This window comes from Anomaloglossus baeobatrachus, chromosome 2, assembly GCF_048569485.1.
Source record: "Anomaloglossus baeobatrachus isolate aAnoBae1 chromosome 2, aAnoBae1.hap1, whole genome shotgun sequence".
NCBI lineage: Eukaryota > Metazoa > Chordata > Amphibia > Anura > Aromobatidae > Anomaloglossus > Anomaloglossus baeobatrachus.
Window position 1 is genome coordinate 641304864 of NC_134354.1, and position 16211 is coordinate 641321074.

Genomic DNA, 16211 nt, shown 5'->3' on the forward strand with positions numbered 1-16211 from the left:
CAGTGACTTCCATTATACTCATTACTTGAGTTCAGCCCTTTCAGAGGTCTGACCGGCTCCACTTGAGTACGGAGCGCCCGAGCATTTTAGTACTCGCCCATCTCTAGTGATCACACCAAATATTGATTGGATTTACATTTCTCATTCGTTCATCAGTTTTCATTTTGTACCATTTTTCTTACAGCAATCTTACTTTCCAGGATTTTTTTTGTTTTTTTCACATCTGTAACATTTTTTGATACTTCACAGACATAAAAATGAGCAACACCGCCATGTACAAAACAGGAGGAGATTTTAATTGGTTGAAAATAGTGTTTTATGCTTTTACCAAAACAAAAATATACATCAATGAATGCACACCCATACTATTTGTAGTATTCTTTCTTAGGCATCTCCTGTGCAGCATGTTTAGCTCCTGGTGACTACAAATCCCAGCATTATTTTCACAGTTATTATTTCAATAGTCTGTATAACTATTGCATCTGTCTTAATAGGTTTTGCAGTTCAGTTGTATTTAATGGAATTTATTGCATCATAAAAAGGAAATCCTCCGTGACTTTGCTTCTGGCCGTGCACCCACCACTACAAGCATTGGGTAGGATTAGGACATCCTGAAACAAGGATAGGAAATACTGATGTGACTGCAATATTAAGGTTTGGATTTTAATTTGTGACTTGTTTTAGGAAACCCCAATTGCATAGCATGGGTGCACAGCAGAAGGAAGTACTAATGGAAATCCAGTTAAAAGGTTTGGTACCATGCAAGAAATACACTGCAGCCAAAAAAGGCTAGATCCCAAAGGCTGGATAATAGTCTGCAGACAATGCTTTGGATATATCCAGATTCACCTATATAAATATCCTATAGGCACACACAGATACCTTCTTTTTTTTTTTAGTTTATCAGAATGTTGTGCACTAAGGCTATGTGCCCACGGGAGCTTGTTTCTGCGGATTTTGCCGAGGAAAACCTGCGGATTTTTCTGCATTTTCCAGATAAATTCGCAGGTTTCAGCATGTACAGACACTCCCCATGTTATCCTATGGGACATGGGGAGTGTCTGTGTCCACACTGCGGAAAAGTGCGGCTGCGGAACATGGTGTGGATGTCCCGCAGCCGCACGTAACTGCATGTCAATTATTCCTGTGGAATAACCTGCAGAAATCCCGGCTCTCCGCTATGGAGAGAGGCCGGGACGTCCGCAGATAATTTGCATGAAAGTCCGCAGGTTTACCGCAGCTATACCGAAACATGCGCTCGTACCTGCGGATACATCCGCAGGTACGAGCGCCCGTGGGCACATAGCCTAAAGGATCTAGATATATCTAAAGTCAGCAGAGAGTTCATTTCTTATACAGCAATTTACATGCAATCATTCTTCACATTTCTCTGTACAGGAATTATACATTCACCTTCACTATCTTATATCATCCAGACCTAACCGACGTCTATCATGGAAGATCGTTCCGAGAAAGGCAATACTAATCTCACCTTCATCCTTTCTGATTTTAGATATTTTCTTTCTATTCAAAATAAACACAATTCTGTATAACTAAGAGATTAAAAAAATAATTGATTAGGTCACAGATTCGTCAATCAATCATATTTCCAATCACAGAAAGACAGATGAATAACACAGCCCTGCACAGTATGGCAGGCAGAAGTGAGGAATACACATACCACTGGTGGCAGCAAACCATTATGGGGACAGGAGGACGCCAGTGAGAATGGGCAGAGTGGTAGGCGATAGGACTGACCGTACATGGGCAGTAATATATCACTATGGGATGCTGGTGGTTTGGAAGTGTTCACCCAAACTAGAATATGCAGAGGATGCTTTTGGAAAGGGATAACATTTCATCCACAGCCGCTAATACAAGTGGAGCTTGTAGTAACTTTGTGCACTTACTTGGATTAATCAGAGTAGTGATGCCACCTGATAAAGGGGTTGGCGCCCACTTTTTTTATTCATGGTGTATCTATAAATGTATAGACAGGCCTTCAATAAAAAGTACTCTTTAATTTTTCAGTTTACACAATAGGTTGCAGTTAGCTAAAACCTCCACTAGGGGTCTGTAAGCAATATACTGTCTACTTACTGCCATTATTAAATGGGTGCAGGACGACCCCTCTGCTTAATCAATTAAGGTCCCCAATTAAAATAAATATAATTGATACTTAACTGCCACAGCAGTGTCGTTCCAGCAATGTCGGCGCCATTATTTCGGCGGGTGATGTGATACTGTTGTGTCATGTGTCCGCTGCAGCCGCTGTTTAGTTGCAGCCTTTACCGTTTCATCAGCACGGTCATCTGCCCTGATGGAATATTAAGGAGTTGAAGCCAAATAGCGGCCATTGACTGGCTACAACGGACACGTGACAACATTACCACAGCGTCATCGCTGCAACGATGCCATTGTGGGAGGCGAGTATTGATTGTTTTTTTTGTTTGTTTTTTGTAATTGGTGTCCTGAAATTATTAAGCAGAAGTTTTCCAGTAGTAGAAGACCCATAATAGAAAAAGTATCGAATGGGAGTAAACCACATCGGAGCAAAGCAACTCAGTGGCTTGAAAGAAACATTAAAAAAAGTAAAATATTAAATTCATCCGGTTTGCTGCCACCTTGTGGTGACATGTATAATGGTATGATAAAAAAAAAACAAAACAAAAAAAAACATTCCGGAGATTAGTTAAGTTACTTTTCACCTCCCATATGTTCTGCTTGCTAAAGGGTAAATACAAGAACAACAAAAAAATACTATATTGTTTGATAATAAAAAGTTGCCTTGTAACATTCTCTACATATGGTAGAAGTCTCATCTCCTAATGGCTTTTAGTTTATAGATTTCTTATTTTCCTAACACTTATGTTTTAAGGCAACTTATATATTTAAGTTTTGTTGTTTTTCCAGTAAACATTCATAGATCGTAAACTTAGAAATCTGACCTGAAAAGACAGACTAAACGAATACAATAAAATGAAAATAATTGATTTACTAGAACCCACTGTGTCCATGTTGTGGCATCTCCCACCCTGCTATCAATTGATATAGTCACTGGTACAGATATAAAAGTGTGAACTAGTCACTGATATACTGCAACCGATTAAAACCTGTGTACAGCAATAGAAAGTGGACACCGTGACCTCCAGAAGTAGGATCTACTTAAAGGGGATGGCCGATATAAGAAGAAAAGTCTGCAGGCCGACGTATCGTGACAATGTGGATTCCCCTGTACGCCGGTGTGAGTCGGCAGTCATATGATCACCTCATTTGTGCCTCACTCAATTCTTTTCTATTGTGAGAAGCCAGATGAGTAGTTAGCCTGTGTCTGCAACCATGCAGTGTCATGAACCCACTCGCACGTGACACACACTGAAATTGTGATAGTGTGCGATCGCAGTCATGATTTGACGTGCTTTTCTTCAAACACTGGACTGCCCCTTTAAGTGTCTAAATGAGGGTAAGAGGTGGAAGGCAGCGATTTTACATCATTTTTATGATAGTTACTGTGCATCTAGTATTTAATAAGTTCCTCCTTAACAAACATGGAGCATTGACTGAAAATACTGCAAGTCTAGAACATCCTAAGAGAGATTGTGGAACTAAATAAATAGAGAAGGACGCAACATGGGAAATATTCACAGTAACACGGCTACAGACATAAGAGACGAGCTCCCTGGCATATTACACACATTCAGGAACAGATGAGACCCAGGTATAAACACATAAAAATCTCAATGAACGGAGTAGAAAAAATACAGAAGACATAAAGGAGCGGATCCCTCGTCATATGAGGGACAAGAGTTTCTCTGTTTATGGGCTTTATAAAAAGCTGGTGAACTCTTATTAGTGAGCGGCACCAACATCTGATGAGATGGCCACAAGAACACCCTTACGGGCAGGAGTGGAGTCCATGTAAACAAGCACAAGGAGAGCGAAGGAGACTTCCGGCAGCTTCCTCCCTCTGAGATGATATTGTTACTGTGCGGAACGTTCCGGAAATTATTTCTCTTGCAGAATAAACCCTCCAAGTCTCTTGCTACAAACAAACAAGGGATGGTCCATGGAGTAATGCTGGGGTTGCTTTTATCCCATCAGTGAACATACCCTAATAAGAAAATTAGATCTCTAATAAAAATAAAGGAAAACCAACACAAAGTCTATCTCTACTCCTTTCCTACTCTTTAGCAGCAGAAATCATATTCAAGCAATGTATAGGGGAGACTTCGCCCCTGCAAGAACTGGCTCAGATTACTGTGGAACATAAAGTTCTTCATCCTGATCAGGAGCTGGCAACAAACTGCTCACAACTTCGTCCTCCTGCTAAATTCATTCCTGTCCTGTGACGTCCATTCATGAGACGCCGTCCATCAAAGCTAGAATCCCCATCTGAGCGGATCGTCTGACCATCCATGGATGCGAGGACCTGGATACCAGGAGCTCGTCACACTGAAAGACAACTCCTTGGAGGTAAATCAGGCCTTTCCTTGACTTCGAATTCTGTTCACAGGCAGAGATAATCTGTCTAGTCCTAAAAGGGAGAACAAATAGGGGAATCAGACAACAGCTTATATAAATTACAGAGCTATATTCCATATTTATATAGAAATAGGTCATGTATTTTTCCTAAAGATTTGCATAGAATAATGCCTTTACATCTGTCTGATCTCACTTGTGAAAAAGTGTAGGCAACCTGAAACGTTGTACATGCAGCCCGATCCGAGAACCGCACGGTAGAGAGAAGATGAGCAGATCCATGCTTTGTTGGAAAAGATTCAGTACATCTTGTATTTTAGTCATTAAAATCTCTGGTGTTTTATAGGAGTCCAGTGGGCGGTCCTCAGTGACTGACAGCCATCTCTATAGGCACGGTCATACAGGGAAGCCTGTCAATCACTAAATAAACCCGCCCACTGGACTCATGCATACAAACTTCAGGGATTTCAAAGCATAAAACGCAGGTTCTAGTGAAACTAAACCACTTGTCCCTAAAGGAAAATTTTCTCCCAAGAGAACATATAATGGGGCATATGCTTCTTTACGCTGATAATGCAGCAGAGGGGTGACATACATATTAGATGGAGGGCTGATCATGCTAAAGTAGCAAATTTAATTTTATTGTGATTTGTGAGCTTCCCTGTAGTTTTTATTTAATTGCTGCTAGACCTTATAATAAAGTTGTAGTTTATGATTGAAACAAGTGGTTTCATACATATATTAGAGCAGTCAAGTATTTCAGGAGCACCATGCCGACCAGGCAGGGGGGCAACATGCCGACCAGGCAGGGGGGCAACAAGCCGACCAGGCAGGGGGGCAACAAGCCGACCAGGCAGGGGGGCAACAAGCCGACCAGGCAGGGGGGCAACAAGCCGACCAGGCAGGGGGGCAACAAGCCGACCAGGCAGGGGGGCAACAAGCCGACCAGGCAGGGGGGCAACAAGCCGACCAGGCAGGGGGGCAACAAGCCGACCAGGCAGGGGGGCAACATGCCGACCAGGCAGGGGGGCAACAAATGCACAAACTGCGTTTAGTCAAAAAAAAAAAAAAAACAAGTTACATAATTTCTGCAACATTCACTGAAGGTAAACCTATCATATAATCTCTTACTATTACCTGCAGAAAAAAAGGCTAAGAATAAGGAATAAGACACTGTATTGCATGTTGTACACACCTAGCTGACAGACTATTAGAATATGTAGCATAAAATAAAAAATACATAGTTGCCCTTCAACTTGAAGGTTAACTCGAGAGATATACAATTATCATATCACTTAATAAATGCCTGATATCCTTGCAGAAAGTGAACGTTAATAAGCAGCAATATTCATTAAAAAGTTATTTGCATTTTCATAAATGGATAATGTAGGTCAGTTATTGTAAAAATAAGCAATTGTGCAATTTACTGCTTATTAAAATATGGAAACATTCTTAAGCTAGACAGTGATTTTGTTTACATCTTGTTGCCTAGGAGACAGACCACCGTTGTCCAACTTGTAATCATTGCGCTGAAGCTAGCGGGGGTTAGGCAGTAATAGCGCTCATGTAAGCACTGCGCATGTTGTGTGCACTAGCTGCAGCACTTTGTCTTCAAGGCAACAAGCTATAAAAAAGAAAAAAAAGAAAAAGTTTTAATGTCGCAAGAACAAGTGAAAATATTAGTAAGCGCTAAATTGCTTGTGTAATACCAAACTATGATGATGGGAATCACTGTTGAAGGTACAGGCATGAAAAAACTAAATTGAGTGATTTTCTCATGTATGCCATGGCCACGGCAATCCTAATGATTACTCTGCTGTACTGTATTTCTAATGGCTATGAAATGGACAGATTTCAAATCCAGTTCTTGTTCAGACATTGCTCTTACCGAACGCACGGATAAGCTCAGCTTGCATGGCCCAGGTAAACTTCTTTACCAGGCAAAGTGTGGTGAGACCGGCAAACAAAATATTGTACAGGAAGATCAGATAAAAATTTCCCAGCCAGTTGGAACGTCCAAAGTCGCCCAGAAGGTCAAATCTAGTGATACCTAAATGTTACAAAAAATAAGTCATGGACATATAAAATAATATTAATGATAGTAGGTTACATTTTGATCATAACACTATATTTTCTCTTAGTATTTAATATTAAGCATCCTCTCTAGGATCTCTTCTCTGCAGCTAGTTGTCAGTTTGTGGATTTATTTCAGGAGCACTTTTTCACCAGTGATTTTGCCTAGATGTACAGTACAGAGCTTGGACACACCTTCTCATCTCTAGAACAACTGTTAAGAGGAGACTTTGTGCAGCAGGCCTTCATGGTAAAATAGCTGCTAGTAAACCACTGCTAAGGACAGGCAACAAGCAGAAGAGACTTGTTTGGGCTAAAGAACACAAGGAATGGACATTAGACCGGTGGAAATCTGTGCTTTGGTCTGATGAGTCCAAATTTGAGCTCTTTGAATCCAACCACCGTGTCTTTGTAGAAAAGGTGAACGGATGGACTCTACATGCCTGGTTCCCACCGTGAAGCATGGAGGAGGAGTTGCTGGTGACACTGTTGGGGATTTATTCAAAATTCAAGGCATACTGAACCAGCATGGCTACCACAGCATCTTGCAGCGGCATGCTATTCCATCCGGTTTGCATTTAGTTGGACCATCATTTATTTTTCCAACAGGACAATGACCCCAAACACACCTCCAGGCTGTGTAAGGGCTATTTGACTAAGAAGGAGAGTGATGGGATGCTATGCCAGGTGACCTTGTCTCCACAGTCACCAGACCTGAACCCAATCGAGATGGCTTAGGGTGAGCTGGACCGCAGAGTGAAGGCAAAAGGGCCAACAAGTGCTAAGCATCTCTGGGAACTCCTTCAAGACTGTTAGAAAACCATTTTCGGTGACTACCTCTTGAAGCTGATCAAGAGAATGCCAAAAGTGTGCAAAGCAGTAATCAAAGCAAAAGGTGACTACTTTGAAGAACCTAGAATATAAAGACATATTTTCAGTTGTTTCACACTAAGTATTTCATTCCACATGTTTTAATTCATAGTTTTGATGCCTTCAATGTGAATCTACGATTTTCAGAGTCCTGAAAATAAAGAAAACTCTTTGAATGAGAAGGTGTGTCCAAACTTTTGGTCTGTACTGTACATCCCAGGTCGCTCAATAACATATGCAATGATACGCCACAATCAAACAGATGGAATTCAGCTGCAGCTTTCCACAAGGGTTTGGTAGGGAATGGATTCCTTGCTTATCTGGACAGGATCCGATCCTATCTTGTCAAAAAAATATATGGCTGCAACATAGAGCAGTGTTACCGAAATATGACCGCTACCTTATACACTGGATACAAAAAGTCTACACAACCCAGTTAAAATGCCAGGTTTGTGTAATGTACAAAAATTATACCAAGAAGAATAATTTCAGAACTTTTTCCACTTTCAAAGTCTCCCCAAATCTGCACAAATATATTAACAAACAAACTGCGATTACACTGAGCGGGGAAATAAAACTAAAATAAGTTTGAGCACCCTCTTCTAATTGGGGATGTTATTTTATTCAGAATTAGACAAATCACATTTATACTCATGTTAAATAGTAGTCAGTACACAGCTGCCATCATTTTACAGTGATCCTGATTAACCCCCATATAAAATTTAGCTGTTCTACTAGATTTTACTTTGTTGTATTTTATAGCAAAAGCCATGACCGTAAACAGCTTACAACACAGCCAAGGGATCTCAATTTTCAAAGTTAGGAGAAGGATACAAAAAAGAATTTCTAGGGCACTAGATACCATGGAACACTGTGAAGGCAGTTATCAAGGGGCCTAAATTTGACACAGCAGTGATCTTACTTAGAACTGGATGTCCCTCAAATATTGATGAAAAGACAATGGTCCGGGAGGCAAAAAAAAAACCTATAGCAACATTAAAGGAGCTGCAGGAATTTCTGTCAAGTAATGGTTGTGAACTGCATGTAACAAGCTCCTTTATTCTTAATATGTCTGGTCTATGGGGGATGGTGGCAAGATGAAAGCCTTTTATTACAAAGAAAGGCATCCAAGGCTGGATATATTTTGACAAAACATACATCAAGTCTATCAAAAAGCATGTGTGAAAGCATGTTATGGTCTGATAATTTTAAAGTTGATTTTTTTTTTTGTCCATAATAGCAAAAGGCATTTTTGCGCAAAGCCAACTCTGTGAATCACCAAACACCATATCCACAGTGAAGCATGGTGGAGGCAGCATTATGCTTTGTGGCTGTTTTTTTGGCAGCTGCAACTGAAACTTTAGTATTCCCTCCAGTTTGACTAAATAGTTCAAATTAGACGATTTTGACGCAAAACCTTAAGGCCTGTGCTGAAAAGCTAAAGATGAATTTCACCTTAAAGCATGAAAACAACCCAAAGCATACCTTCAAATCAACAAAACAATGGCTTCGCCACAAGACCAAAGTTTTGGAATGGACCATCTAGAGCCCAGACCTGAATCCAATTGAAAAATCGGTGTGGTGACCTCAAGAGGGCGCTGAATACAGGAGAAATCCGACAGATTTGGAGCGCTACTGCAAGAAGAGTGGGCAAAAATTGCCAATTCTACTTGTACCAGGCTGCTAAGACTCCTACTCAAAAAGACTGAATGCTGTCAGATATTCAAAGGGTTTTCAACAAAGTAGTTTAAGGCCTCTTTCACACTTCCGTTAAAATCAAGCACGTTTTTTCACGGACGTGTCAAAGGTGCGTATTGTCCTCCGTGTGCCGTGTTTATGGCACATGTGTGTTCTCCGTGATAACACACAGAGAACGGGAACTTTCTGCTCACCTGTCCCTGGCGTTGCTGTCCGAGGTTCTGATCTGCTGTCTCCAGTCCTGCAGACTCCCCGCTGCTGCTGCTTCCGGCCCACAGTGGAGTCAATATGCAATGAGCATTATGAGCGGGGATCGGAAGCAAGTGACAGCAACGGCAGAGACAGCAGTGCTGGAGAAGGGGAGTATAGAAATTCTATTTCACAGACACGTGTGTTTTCTCCGGTGCGTGTCACACGGATCACATCTGTGCGGTCTGTGTGTGGTCCGTGTGACACCCGTGATGCCGGAGAAAAAAAAAAAAAAAGGACATTTCTACGTGTGGAGCACACAGGCACAAGTATGGTCCACACGTACACATTGTCCATGGCTAAACACGGATGTGTGCTCAGACCCATTGATTTTAATGGGTCTACGTGTGCCCATGTCTCCGGTACGTGAGTAAACGGACCAAACGCGTACTGGAGACACGGACGTGTGAAGGAGGCCTAAGGGTGTGCATATTATGCAACCACATTATTTTATTTCTTAATGTTACTTTTTCCACTCAAAAATATTTCAGTTTATTTTTCAATGGATTTGTACAGATTCTGTGTGTCATTAAGGGTTGAAAAAAAAAATTCAGAAATTCTTTTTCTTGGTATGATTTTTTTTCTTTTTTACATGACAAAAATGTGCCATTTTAACAGAAGAGAGGTGTGTAGATTTTTGTATCCATAGTATATAACAAACATTTAAATTGTGATAAGAATCTAACCTAAAGCAGCTCTCCAACATTTTCCTGTTTTTATTTCCCCGCTTGAGTGGTGTTTTAAATAGAAGTCCCCTGCCCCCCCGTATTATACTCCCCTGCCACAGTCTTCTTTTTCTCCAGTGTCACCCCCCCCCGGTCGGTCTCTGGTGATTTGTGACCTGCCGGCAGCTCCAGTTTTTCATGGAGTGTGGTGAAGGTCTCAAATCAATGTAACTCTATGAGAGCCTTGTTCTGGCCTCACTCTGGCTCTCAGAGCTACATTGATCACTTGTGACATAACTTCTGATTTCCGGCCAGTCAGAAGTTACAGCCACAAGATGTCGCCGTGGGACCGGAGTGTCGCTGATAAAGAATGAAGATGGTAGCAGGTAAGTAAAATACAAGAGGCAGCGCCACTCCAGCGCTGAAAGATAAAAATTGTTGGAGTACTGCTTTACATAAAGATCTAAACAATTCAGAGTGAATTACACCAAATAGTTTCACTAAAATGATCTACTAAAAGTAATGTCAAAAAGGTTAGACTGCTTGGGATCCAGTAGCCCGGGCCCCTTCGATTAGGAGAACCAGGACACTGGCATTACCTTTAACACAGAGTAACCATACAATTATGGCCTCTCTCTTATCACAAAACAATTACATCCAATCTGATAATGTGCTGGAATTTATCTCCTGCGGCCATTGTGCTCATTGTGCTATACTGGTAGATCTGGATTCCATTGCAGGACAATCCGTTTCCATCAAGAAACAAGACAAAAAACAATGGTCTTTCGAGGGTTTTTAGCAATCAGCCCCTCATATGATTCCTAAATGTTAAAAATTCCTGTGTGGAAACTGAAGGGGGTAATTAAAAGGGTTGTATCAAGTTAATAAGTCATGCCCTTTAGATAACTTATTGATAGCAGTCACACCCCAAGACCTCCACTAATCCTGAGAATGAAGCAGAGGTCAAATATGCACATTTCGGCTTCAATCATTGTCTATGAGACTCCCTTTATTTCAAAGTCCAGGGCTCAACCATTTCCACCAGTTCCATAGGGCACGAGTGGAGCGCAGGTGCACATGCTCGACCCCCACTTCATTCAAGGGGGTCTTCAGAGTCCAGTTCTCTGCATCAGTGGGAGTTATTAAGATTAGAAAGTTATCCCCCATCCTATTTATAGGGGATAGTGTATTAACTCTATAAAAGCCTTTTACAGCAAAAGTTATCTTAAAGGGAACCTGTCACCACCTTTGCGGCCTCTAAGCTGCAGCCACCACCACTGGTCTCTTATATACAGCATTCTAACATGCTGTATATAAGAGCCCAGGCCAGGGGTATAACATAAAAAACACTTATAATACTTACCCAACGGTCGTGTGGTGGGCCTTATGGGCGTCTCCGTTGTCCGGTGGCGGCGCCACCTCTTTCAGCCATCTTTGTTCTCCTTTTCTAGTTGCGGTGCATGACGGGTCTGACGTCATACACACTCGCCGGCATTCAGGTCCTGAGCAGGGCAGATCAAGGTATTGTAGTGCGCCTGCACAGGACCGGCGAGTGTGTATGACGTAGCCGCGTCATGCACCCAAACTTCAGAAAGAGGACGAAGATGGCCGAAAGAGGCGGCGTCGGCATCGGAGACGCCCATAAGGCCCACAGCACGACCGTTAGGTAAGTATTATAAAGTGTTTTTTATTTTATACCCCCGGCCTGGGCTCTTATATACAGCATGTTAGAATGTTGTATATAAGAGCCCGGTGGTGGTGGCCGCAGCTTAGAGGCCGCAAAAGTGGTGACAGGTTCCCTTTAAATTCTTAAAATTAGAAGCTAGTAAACTATGTCCTATAAGTAGGTACGATACTTTAGATAAAATCCATTTATAATTGTAAGCCTTACCCAATGTTCTTGAGAAGACTGGGAGGGCAGAGCTGAGAACAAGCAAGGACACACAGTTTCCAATGATCTAGGAGAGAAAGCAAAGGTTACTTGTGATGTAAATAATGGACTTTGCTTTTTTATATCTAATATTACCATTTATACTGGAGGTAACAAGGACACTAATGTTAAATGACCCTGTAGAGCCACAGCTGGCAATAGGAAGCATTAATTAATAAAGCAATAAGATCATCTTATGTAAGAGAAACTGAGGGGGAAAGAGGACTCTCCTCTGTAAACTCGGAAAATGGTATTTCTGAACACCTTTAAGTACTAGAAAAATCCAGAAGCAATATTTTTTCAGTACTTGCAAAAAACCGAATACACTTTTTTGTTGATGATATAATGTCACTGCGAGCCAGATTCATCAAGACCAGTGTAGTTCATTGCAGTCTTGATGAGGTGCAGAGTGGGCACACGCCTCTTAATGAATTAGGCTGGGTGTGACGTGGGGCACAGGGAACACAACCACCTGTCACAAATTTAACAAATAGGAACTGCCATGTCCCAACAAGCCCCCGTCCCACTCGCTATCAAATCTTGGCGCAAATGTAAAAATGGCAATATTCACAACATTGTGCAAACATTTTGCGACTTTTCAAAAAAATGTTTCACTATTTTTCTGGCATAAAAACTTTTATGAATCGGAGCCTAAATGAAGAACATAACCCGGCCTTTCCCCCTAAGGCGCCAATATATATTAGTATTATCAACTACAGACACCTATAGGTGATAATCGTACTTATGTAAAGAAAATGATTACTATAAAAACTGGCAGAGGAGTTATACATCCATAACACGGACTCTTTAGAACATCCCCACTACCCAGCCAGATTGATTCCCTTTAAAGAAAGGGATAATTATCACCAGGATTTTCGTATATAAGCTAAAGCCGGTGCTATACTGGCACTATCAGGCTGATTCTATACATACCTGTAGTGGTCAGCTCGGATGTATAGGTTTTGAAATCCAAGAAAGGGAAGTTTGTAAAATGAGCAGCTTCTTGTGAGACAGTTGCACTGGAGCAGATCATATATTCATAGTTATCCCCTCCCCCTGTTAGAATTAGCATAAGTATTATACAAACGACTCATTTTGTCTAGCAGGACCTGTGTGAGGGCATACTCATGTGACCAGAAAGGGCGGGGCCTCAGCCACCAAAGCTGGATACCAGGTCACATGGGTATGACCGCACCACAGGTCCTGCTAGGCTATGTGCCCACGGGACTTTGTATCTGCAGATATATCCGCAGATACGTCCGCAGATTTCCCGAAGTTGCTCTCCGGAATCTGCAGCTATTTTTAGCTGCGGTAGTTCAGTGAAATAGCTGCGGTTAACCTGCGGACATTCATGCGGCTTACCTGCGGAAGTCCCGGCCTCTATCTCCATAGTGGAGGGCCGGGATTTCTGCAGGTAATTCCGCATAAATAATTGACATGCAATTACATGTGGCTGCGGCACATCCACAGCATGTTTCACAGCCGTCCATATCCGCAGCATGGACACAGCACTCCCCATGTCCCATAGGATAACATGGGGAGTGTCTGTACTTGCTGAAACCTGTGGATTTATCTGGAAAGTCCAGAAAATCCGTGGATTTTCCACAGATTAAACCTGGAGGTTTAATCTCCCGTGGGCACATAGCCCTATACAAAGTGTGTCGTTTGTATAATACATATGCTAATTCTAACAGGGGGAGGGGATAACTCTGAATATATGATCTGCTCCAGTGCAACTGTTATTTAAACAAGAGACTAGGAGTAATTTCACATTTTTGATACATTTTTTTATTATTATGATTAAGTACAAAAAAAGTGAAAATTTACAGGACATATACAAAACACGTTAAAACATGCAGTGTTACATGTTGACACACAAGGATGTGTGGGATGATAGCGCTTGATTGGAATTGTTAAATTAATTTCAGATAATAAATATTATAGTTTCATAAGACTCCTTCAAATACAAAATGTAGAGATATTAATCATGAATAATCAGGGGATAACTCTGAATATATGATCTGCTCCAGTGCAACTGTCACTCAAGAAGCTGATGATTTTACAAACTTCACTTTCTTGCATTTCAAAACCTAAACATCCGAGCTGCCCACTACAGGTATGTATAGAATCCGCCTGATAGTGCCAGTATAGCACTGGCTTTAGGATATATACGAAAATCCTGGGGATTGGTTCTCTTTAATACGAAGGGCCAACACTGATTTCAATTTGCTCTGTGTAATGTCCGATTAGCCCCAATGCGAATAGCTTATTATTATGGGATTTCCATTTTTGACCAAGCCATTTTCTACAGACTACAGTTACGTCTACTTTAGAATTGCTCTTCACTTTCTAAAATAAATCACCACAAATAAAGACAAGTAAAAACGTCATACTTTGGTCATGGTTGTGTTGTGTTTCTGAGGCAGGAGACGTATGAAGAACGGAGAGCTGTAAAACCCAACGACTGAGGCGGCCATCAAGTAGCTGGTGTGAAGTTAAGGATTCATATCCATCAGTACTGTGATTTTACACGGATTGATTCGCAAGAAGCCCAGAATGTTCATATTTAGTTGTTTTTTTTACTACTTGCCAACTTACAATCGCCCTGATACATGTAACTGTCTATACATCTTCACATTTTCTTTTATGCAAAGGATACAATATGAGGACGACTTGCACAGCTGCTCCAAAAGGCCCAAAGACAGAGAAAGAAACCTTCCCAAGCCGAGAGTCCTGTGGAACAATGTCAATTACTTCAGTTTATAAGATCCAGGGAATAATAGTAAAATTGTAGCAGAATTTTGTATAATGTTCTAGGTACCTGCATCCCTTTTGGCATGGCAGCATCATCGATAAGAAGTTCCAAGATGTGGAAGCAGACGATCAGCACAGAGATGCCCTTCAGGAAAATTAACAGTCAATATTAGAGCAAGGCTCAGGAAGCATTTATGTTTAGATTAATCAGGAGGTAGTTTAAACAATGGCAACTATTTTGTGTTCAGCACTAACTTGAAAAAAAAAAAAAAAAGTAACCAAATGTAGAATTTTGGTACTCACAGTAAAATCTGTTCCTCGTTCGTCTTTATTGGGGGACACAGAACCATGGAATAGTCTGCAGCCACCAGGAGGCTGACACTAGTATTACATAGTATTAAAAATTGGCTCCTTCCTAGCAGACTATACCTTGCCTGTTAGTTACTGGCATCATCAGTTTTGGAACAAGGCAGTAAAAGAAGCTAAAGTAACTAAAAGATTATAGAAAGTCATCAAGAGAAGAACAATGAAAATGCCCAACCAACAACCAAGGGAGAAAGCTGTGTGCCCCAATGAAGACTGATGAGAAACAGATTTTACGTTCCCAAAAATCTACATTTCTCAGTTGCGTCATTGGGGGACACACAAACATGAGAAGCCCTAAATCTCAAAATTTTTATAATAAGTACAGTTTGGAATGTTTAGTGCTGAAGTGCACATTTGGTGCTGGCTTTTTGTTTTTTCCTCATTGAATTGGTCGGTGGTTGACCTCCACCTTGCTATGCACCCCAATTTGGGATGTATTCCATCTGTCTAGATTTTGGCGGTTGGTGACTGTTCACATTAAGTCATCAGGCTTTGTCCACAGGCTATTTACTTCATGCAGCATTTGCTTGGACCTGTCCCGCCCACAGCCATGACTCAGTCATGGGTACGGGATTGAAATAGACCAGGTGAGTGCTGCTGAGAGCAGTTCTACTATTCATATGTGAGGCCGTATGGCACATTTTATAAAAATATTTTAGTGTAGGACTGCCTCAAATGAGATTTGCCGTGACGTGGCGAGGCAGCTCAAGAAATTGCAATTTTTTGCCAAAAATCTCAAAATTTTTATAATAAGTACAGTTTGGAATGTTTAGTGCTGAAGTGCACATTTGGTGCTGGCTTTTTGTTTTTTCCTCATTGAATTGGTCGGTGGTTGACCTCCACCTTGCTATGCACCCCAATTTGGGATGTATTCCATCTGTCTAGATTTTGGCGGTTGGTGACTGTTCACATTAAGTCATCAGGCTTTGTCCACAGGCTATTTACTTCATGCAGCATTTGCTTGGACCTGTCCCGCCCACAGCCATGACTCAGTCATGGGTACGGGATTGAAATAGACCAGGTGAGTGCTGCTGAGAGCAGTTCTACTATTCATATGTGAGGCCGTATGGCACATTTTATAAAAGTATTTTAGTGTAGGACTGCCTCAAATGAGATTTGCCGTGACG

General features: G+C 41.4%; 1 protein-coding gene across 1 annotated transcript in view; it reads right to left on the reverse strand.

Annotated features, from left to right (window-relative positions):
- Window positions 1–275: 275 nt before the first annotated feature.
- The window catches only part of LMBR1L (limb development membrane protein 1 like), a 98823-nt gene continuing 82887 nt past the window's right edge, over window positions 276–16211 (reverse strand). The window contains exons 12-17 of the mRNA XM_075336934.1: window positions 14786–14863; window positions 14624–14697; window positions 14358–14448; window positions 11926–11992; window positions 6368–6529; window positions 276–4534 (exon numbers count right to left, since the gene is read on the reverse strand). Of these exons, the coding sequence (XP_075193049.1) occupies window positions 4479–4534; window positions 6368–6529; window positions 11926–11992; window positions 14358–14448; window positions 14624–14697; window positions 14786–14863 (528 nt within the window). The 3' untranslated portion in view covers window positions 276–4478. The remainder of the gene's footprint in view (window positions 4535–6367; window positions 6530–11925; window positions 11993–14357; window positions 14449–14623; window positions 14698–14785; window positions 14864–16211) is intronic.